The sequence below is a fragment of the Phragmites australis genome, chromosome 3 (genome assembly GCF_958298935.1).
Source record: "Phragmites australis chromosome 3, lpPhrAust1.1, whole genome shotgun sequence".
In the NCBI taxonomy this organism is placed as follows: Eukaryota; Viridiplantae; Streptophyta; class Magnoliopsida; order Poales; family Poaceae; genus Phragmites; species Phragmites australis.
In genome coordinates this window covers 18,089,467-18,097,322 of record NC_084923.1, presented here as the reverse complement: position 1 = coordinate 18,097,322, position 7,856 = coordinate 18,089,467, and the positions used below count along the sequence as shown (strand labels likewise).

Genomic DNA, 7,856 nt, shown 5'->3' with positions numbered 1-7,856 from the left:
GTTGTCGCCCATCGGGTGGCGCACACCGAATTCCATACAGTACACGGCCAATAGTCTATCTGTCCTCTACACATTTACTCCCTGATTGACCGATGCAGTTAATCTAGCGAAATCGTATGATCGATGGTACAGTGCGGATCACTAGCCCTTCGCGTGCGAATTTTGTGGTATCTCTTTGCCTTTCCATCCAAGAAATTGAGTTGCGGCGCCTTTTGCTGCCACATGTACCACCCAGAATTCATCTCCCTTTCTATAATAATTTTCACGCCACTAAGCCCTAGTGCACGTCGATGATGCGATCGATCGAAGCAATGCAAGTGGGACATAACCTGATCTGATTATACCTGTTGATGACATGCATGCATGTTTATTAGCGGCCAGCTTCCATATATGCGTATACGCCTCACATGAGATATCTGCTTCCTCGCAAAGAATAGATAGCTAGTTAATATATAGCTAGTGCTCTACTGCTCTCTAGTCTAACAATTAACTATGCGGTAGTAGAGATTAACTAAGCAATCTGAGCAATCGGATAGGCTCACTATCTCTTCTATCCCAGTAATCTACTGACATCTGGATGGGCAACGAAAAAAGATGCATGCATGGCGCGAGAAAGGTACTCAGTTACTTATGACGAAAACACGGGTTATTAATTTGACCAGCCAATGCGTTGCCATTCTCATGCAAAATGTCCGAGGTCACTATACAGCCACCTTAGCTAGTCATGGTCGTCACAAATATCTCATATACCACTATACATATACACTACTTTTAGTTTTTCGAAGATGCATTCGGGCTCATTCGGCCCTAGCTTGCCACAAATGTGACAAAACATCTGTCACAACCATGAAAAATTTGGCAAGAAAATAAGTCACTTCCGTACGATCCTATTAAAGAAATAGTATAACAGGCCGAAAAGGTGACAATTAACCAAACTCTTACCACAGCTCGTTAAAACCTAGCTGCCTAGAGTAGGACAAGCTGCAGCCACAAATCATGCCCGAAATGGCTGATCAAACCGGCCGGATGCATCCTATGACTCAAAAAAAAAAAAACTGATGCATCCTGTCCGTCGATCATCACTTGCTTTCTCATATACTTATATTTGTCTATATGTGTGTGGAGTGTGTGCACTGCACGATGAATGCCAACATAATTACCCTGGAAAGCGTAGGTTATGCTGGCTAGCCAGCTCGCTGGGCATGCATGCACGTCGACGGCGGAGATCGCCGCAAGCCTAATATAGGCTGAGCAAGTGGACGGCGCTGATGGCGTCACGGCCTAACGACGTGTGCTACTGCTCGGTGCTCGCTTGCTTACCGCGCTTTTTGAATTTTGACGCGCCCGCCGGCGTAGCATGCGTAATCGCATGGTCGTACGCACCGTGGTGGTCCAAACTCCAAAGTAACCGTGCCACTTGGGGTAGTTGCTGGTACGGATTTTTTACACATCGCTTTAATTTGGTAAAAATGGCGAGTTAATATTTTATTGCAACTTTGCCAGGCTCTGTCCCTAACAGTTACTTATACCTGCTTCTCTAAGCCAATTAATCACCAATGGGAACTTCAAATTTTAGATATGGGATCATGCATGCCTGCAGAACACTATGATGTTAATGGTTAAAGAAAATACAAGCTAGAACTTTTGGGAACCAAGATATGTTTGCAGCAACTGCAAGGAAAGAGAATATGGATCTGGCAAGCTCTCTCGATCACAAAGTACGTACTCAGTGACGTTTCTTTCAAAAGACTTTGAAACCACTTTTATTTTTATTTGATGTTATTGCCTTTTGCGGTCTTAATTAAGACATAACTTTCACTACTATTTTATGTAACATTATATGAATATATATATATATATATAACTAATGATTTATATTTTTAATGAAAACAGTTCTAAAGACAAATATAATAGTTTAATTTTCATATATAGCTAATGTTGATAGTTTTTAAGATATCAATGACCAAATTTAAAAAGAAACCATTGAAACATCCTGTGATCTATGCAATCAAACTGTTAGTCTTCGGTAGAGAAAGATATGTGTTGTTTAGTTTGAATATATGAAGACGCTATGAGTAAATCAAAGTACTTCCATAGTTTAATACTTGTGATTTTTTTATCAAGTATATGATGATAAAATTTAATCGTCAAGTAGCATATATTCTTGACTCTTTCTCTGTGCAACAAGTAGCATCAATCTTATGGAAAGTAAAAAAACATCAAAATTAATTTTCCTTTGGGGGAAAAAGCCAAGTGAACAAGTTTTCGACATCGAACTTCCTAGTTCATCTACAAAAAGAGTACACAAGGGTATATGGGTAGATGACTGTATGTAGTTTGGCTAAAAATTTCAAACACTGCCTTGCTTAAATACGAAGCTTTGGATAACTAAACTTCTCTTAGCCATATAATCAATCCTCTGAAGCTCCAAATGCGTATTGGCTTGTATTATATTTTCGATCACCATTTGCAATTGTTAAGGATTTCCATATATGGTTGCTACACATATAAAAACATTGATAGGTACCTGTGCTATAAATTTTTTAGGAATTTGGAAATTTAGAGTGAAAGGCCACGCTGAGTTGTTTTTTTATATAAAAGTTATAATTCTGCTACCTTCTCGTCCATCCGTGCATTTAAATTCAAGGTTGTCAGACAGAATTATCATAGAAATTATGCCTCGTGTTTACCTTGATTTCTCAGCGAAAAACAATCATGTCAACAAGCTAGATGAGCATGTAGGAGTATTTGTTATCCTGATTGAGCTAAGGGACATCGAAGGTCGACACATGTAAACATGCAAGTAAATATCCATGTGTCAACATAAATGCCTCCTTAGTGCGACATGTCGCAGATTACTGACACATAAGCTAGCCAAAGACGTGATTATGATCAGGATTTCAAGTGCGGCAGGACACACGTATACCCCCGGAAGGCAAAGCTCAACTGATAATTAAGCAATCAACTCTACTCTCCCCAAAGTATTTAACTGACGGCGGCTCCTTTCCCAGCCCTATAAATACCAAGCGGTGGCCAGCAAGCAACCTGTGTCAGGTGCAATAGAGACCAGAAGCAACACAAGACTCCCAAGAGGGATAGATCGAGATCTCCTTGTTGTTCTCTTAGGCAGCTTTTGTTTACAGTGGTATCAGGGAGATCCATCTCGAGTTAGTTCTCTCCAAGATGGTTACCGTTGGGCACCCATTGGTCTTTGCTGTGGGGATACTAGGTATACACACACCATCCTACAATATTCATGCTCACAATTTAGCTATACAGATGCATACGTGTTCACAGAAGTAAGGGGCTATATATATATTTTGTTGCTGGGCGGGTTACATCTTATGGCAGCAAAAATTGCTCCCCACATTTGTAGCAAGTTTTCACTACTGCAAACAGTCATAAGAGTGCCGGTTGCAAAAGGTCAAGAAATGGGTGTATACGAGCTAATTTGTAGCAAGTTTTAGTCAAGAAATGGGTATAAGAAAGTGGGGCACGGTAGTGTCAGCTTGTATATATAGGAACCAAAAGCTAGCCCTTACAAGTGATCCTATAAATTAGCAAAGCCGTTTATTTGTGACGAAGTTTAGCAAGCAACCAATAAAATTATCGCCCATAAAATATTTCGTTCGAGCGCAATGCTATGTTGCATATATATACTAGCATGAAAGTCATGCTAATATAGCTGCAATTACCGTACGTACATGCAAATGAACTAACTTTTCCTTGTCTGCTTTGCAGGAAACATCTTATCATTCTTGGTTATCCTTGCACCAGTGTGAGTATATATATATTATACTGTTCAAAACTTCTGTCTCATGGACGCTATCTAGATGCTAATTATTGTTAATTAATATTGCTGCTGATTATCTCCCCTGATAACCTCACAATATATGAAAAACAGGCCGACGTTTTACCGTGTGTACAAGAAGAAGTCGACGGAGTCGTTCCAGTCGGTGCCGTACGTGGTGGCGCTGCTGAGCGCAATGCTGTGGCTCTACTACGCGCTGCTCTCCATGGATGTCCTCCTCCTCTCCATCAACGCCATCGCCTGCGTCGTCGAGTCCGTCTACCTCGCCATATACCTCGTCTACGCCCCAAAGGACGCACTGGTACGTGCATGCATGGTACATGCATCTAGATCTAGTATACATTATTTTGAATAATATCGTATATATACACATGCTACATCATCATCGATCGTCTCTCGCATGCAGACTTTCACCGTGAAATTGTTGTGCACCATGAACGTGGGGCTCTACGGCGCCATGGTCGCCTTCCTGCAGTTCTACATCGAGGGCCAGCGCCGCGTCTCCATCGCCGGTGGCATCGGCGCCGCCTTCGCCCTCGCCGTGTTCGTCGCTCCTCTCACCATCATCGTAAGCACACTATTTTGCCTCCCCGGGCGATCCTCCTGTTCAAACATCTCAGCATGCAACATAATTAGTTATTATCTACACTACTTACTACGATTAGCTAGCTAGACCATGGATGAGTGCATTACTGATTAATTTGATCAACTAAAAATATGCTGTTAAATCTGCAACAGCGGCAAGTGATCAGGACTAAGAGCGTGGAGTTCATGCCGTTCTGGCTCTCCTTCTTCCTCACCATCAGCGCCGTCGTCTGGTTCTTCTACGGCCTCCTCATGAAAGATTTCTTCATCGCGGTACTCCATTTTCTCTTCTCTTTTAATCATCTCGCGCTACCTTTTCAACTTGTGTCTTTTTTCAAGAAGGCTTGCAAAAGGTTGCTAGCCAGCTTAAGGCCAGGTTCCGGTAATTGGTTTATACACGCAGCTTTTGGAAAAAAAATCATGCATAGTGAAACAGGTGTACGTTTGCGCTTGTGTCACGACCCACGAGCCAGCTAGCTGTTTTCTGGCTACATAACCTAACAAAAAGGTCACACTCCACACTCCATATATACTACTAATAACACTATCTTTTGCAAAAGCAAAGTAATACGTACTTGCAAGCGTAAAAGGACAACTAAAGCATTGTGTAATTAATCACGGTAGATATGTTATGATAGACGCTTAATTATGGCTAAACACAATGTGTTCTTTGTTTTAAACCAAGAGCATTTAATCATCAGGACTACTACTACTACAATCGAACTGCAGGCATTGCCGTAAGAACGGGGGACTGGGATGGCACACCAATCAGTTTGCTAGCACTAAAAGCGCAAATTAAGATGAATTTAATTAATTGGTCTCAGGAAAAAACGTATTACTTATTAACGGGATTACCTTTTCTGAGAAAATACCAGTGAAATTTTTTTCTAGATGAATTAATTAATGAAATTACGTGTCGTGCGTGTGCAGATGCCGAACGTGCTGGGGCTGCTGTTCGGGCTGGCCCAGATGGCGCTCTACTTGGTGTACCGGAACCCCAACAAGAACGGCGCCGTGTCGGTCCTGCAGGCCAACGACCAGAAGGACCAGCAGCTGCAGGCGCCTCACGTCGCGGCCACCCTCGACGCTGACGGGGAGGTGGTGAGCGCCGACACCGACGGCGCCAAGAATAGCGTGGTCGTCGAGATCATGCCAATTCCACCGCTGGAGACGGCGCCACCCCCGCGTCCACTGCCGGCGATGACCGCGCAGACGGCCGTGGAGGTTGTCTGATTGAGGGAAAGAGTTCGGCATACGTGGAGCACACACGTGACTGACCTGACTATTGCTACTTATATAAATGTCTCCTGTGGTGTTCGTACGTATAAGTTCGTTGTTAATTTGTCGCCTGTGATCGGTAGGATTAGCCAGCTTGTGGGCTATACTATCTGATGTTCCATGATTGGAGTTATCGGATGCGTGTACTGATCTGCATCCGCCATGCATGTACGCGCCTCTAGCAGCTTATATATTAGATACAGGTATCATTAGTTTAATTACTCTCTCCGATCAATAAATTAAGGGTGTTGCTAAATTTGATGTGCCTGAAATTATGAAAGTTTTTAGCTAGTTTAACACATCTTATCCGTTAGATTGCCATATGACGTCCCTTATAATTTCTTTCGTCTCTAATTGAAGCACTATTGTTTATCTTCTTTCTCAGGTCGCTACTAATTTCTCTACACACTCGCCCCCATCCACCTGTGACAGCGTCCTCATCACCAGATTCGTGGCTGCCGCCCTCGCGGTGCTAACTCAGCTCCGCTCGGATCATTGACATGCCTCTCTGGTGCCCTAGCACTGGTCCATCCAACGATCCTCCCCACCCACTGGCGGTAGTGTTCCTGCCTTCTCGTCTCGTCGCCCCGCCCCCACTCTCCTACCTGCCTCCTCCGTTAGATCAGCCTATCACCCGCGGCCTTCCTCTAAGTTCAAAGATGTTGAATCCCATCGAAGAAAATGGGTGTTCACACCTATCATCTAAACTCAATCGAGTTTTCAGACGTGTGAAACTTAATTAGGAAGCGTGATAAATTAAAGCCCATGCATGTATTGTTTTCTCCATCTCGATGCGTTAACCTCAGCTGCTTTTGTTGGAGATGAGATTGCGCACTGATTGGAGTAGTAAACTATTAATTGGATCGGTGTGTTGATCGATCTGCCTTTTGTTATGGTTGGGGTTGGGGCGGGTTGCCGCAAAGGCCGGCGTGCGTGACCGCACGACAGGAAATGCATCTGGGAGCGTCGATCGCTCGCTCGCTCAGCGAAAGGCAGTACACTCCTTAATTAGTAAGAGGAGCTTAGATGAAGACCACTAATTCTTTAATTAAAAAAATATATCACTTCATCATGTGAAAACACGCCAGACGCCAGCATACATGTTTTAGTACTTCTATGCTTGTGGGCTCTGGCAAAGCATAGATATATAATAGTATGAAAAGGAAACGATAAAAAAAGAAATAAGAAGCCCAACTGCGTTATAAGAGCCGGGTTTCGATCTTGGGATCTGTGGGTAATGGGCTCCACCACGCTTCCGCTGCGCCACTGTCATTTGTGGTTAATGAAGGTGATTTTTCTCACAATTATCTCAGAGGCAACAGTTGTCAGTTAACAGACAGGAAAATATCAGCACGCTGCCCGTACGTAAGGCAGAACCGAAGTGGGATCGAACTCGGACTAACGTCTTGATGCGCCTGTTCAACCAGCTCCTGATATTCATACTTAACTGGTTTTAGTAGGATGCACAGATGCATCATGCAGGGATGATGGGTAGATACACTGTTAGGATATGTACAATGCAAAGGCTCTTATAAAGATGTTTATTGAGAGAATACATGCTACATCATCAAGCGTTTGTGTAAGAGCTCCAATTTATAATAAGAATAACTAATTTATAGACGCTTAATTAAATTCTTAAAGCTAAGAGCCCACTTAAGCGCTCTTTACCACCCCCAACACAAAGACTCATCGTCCGGTAGTTGTTACGTCCAGTTTGGAGACGGTGATCAGCGCCGACTCCACCAGATCGCACGATAACCACTCCAAACGTCGACCGCCAGACGGAACGGTGACTCCGTTCACAAGCGTCCGTCCGCGATCAGTCCGACCTCCACCGTGGCAAGTTCAGATAGAAACCACACACAAGCGTCAGTCCAAGCACCTGCGTTGTACATGGCCTTAGTCTACTCTACTCCTGTTACGTACGTAGACCGATCGAGTGAACAAGCGTGGTAAAGTTCGATCTTATCATTATTTTGAACAGGCATCCCTAAGCAACTGCTTGCGCTCGGCAAGACGGCGACTCGAGGCCATCATTAGCAATGCATATTGTCCGGCGTGAGCGGTCAACTTGGGTTATTTCCTCAACACCGATGCATCAGGTATGATCAGCGGCGGTTGCATTTGTAATAACTTCAAAATCTCAACTGGCTTAGCTCGGTACCAAGTAGGGTTCAACTTA

The 7,856-nt window shown here is 43.6% G+C and overlaps 1 protein-coding gene across 1 annotated transcript; it reads left to right on the top strand.

Annotated features, from left to right (window-relative positions):
* Positions 1-3,065: 3,065 nt before the first annotated feature.
* On the top strand, positions 3,066-5,855 carry LOC133911033 (bidirectional sugar transporter SWEET12-like). Its single transcript, XM_062353259.1, has 6 exons — positions 3,066-3,229; positions 3,742-3,778; positions 3,905-4,112; positions 4,218-4,379; positions 4,550-4,669; positions 5,327-5,855. Exons 1-6 carry the CDS (start codon positions 3,184-3,186, stop codon positions 5,627-5,629), a joined length of 876 nt encoding a protein of 291 aa, XP_062209243.1. The 5' UTR covers positions 3,066-3,183; the 3' UTR covers positions 5,630-5,855.
* Positions 5,856-7,856: the final 2,001 nt, after the last annotated feature.

What these genes read in the sequence shown, in the direction of transcription:
- LOC133911033 (XM_062353259.1), top strand. Translation starts at nt 3,184, where the DNA reads ATGGTTACCGTTGGGCACCCATTGGTCTTTGCTGTGGGGATACTAG. An exon ending in CTTTGCTGTGGGGATACTAG is followed by an intron (nt 3,230 to 3,741) that starts GTATACACACAC and finishes TCTGCTTTGCAG; the next exon opens with GAAACATCTTATCATTCTTG. An exon ending in TTGGTTATCCTTGCACCAGT is followed by an intron (nt 3,779 to 3,904) that starts GTGAGTATATAT and finishes TATGAAAAACAG; the next exon opens with GCCGACGTTTTACCGTGTGT.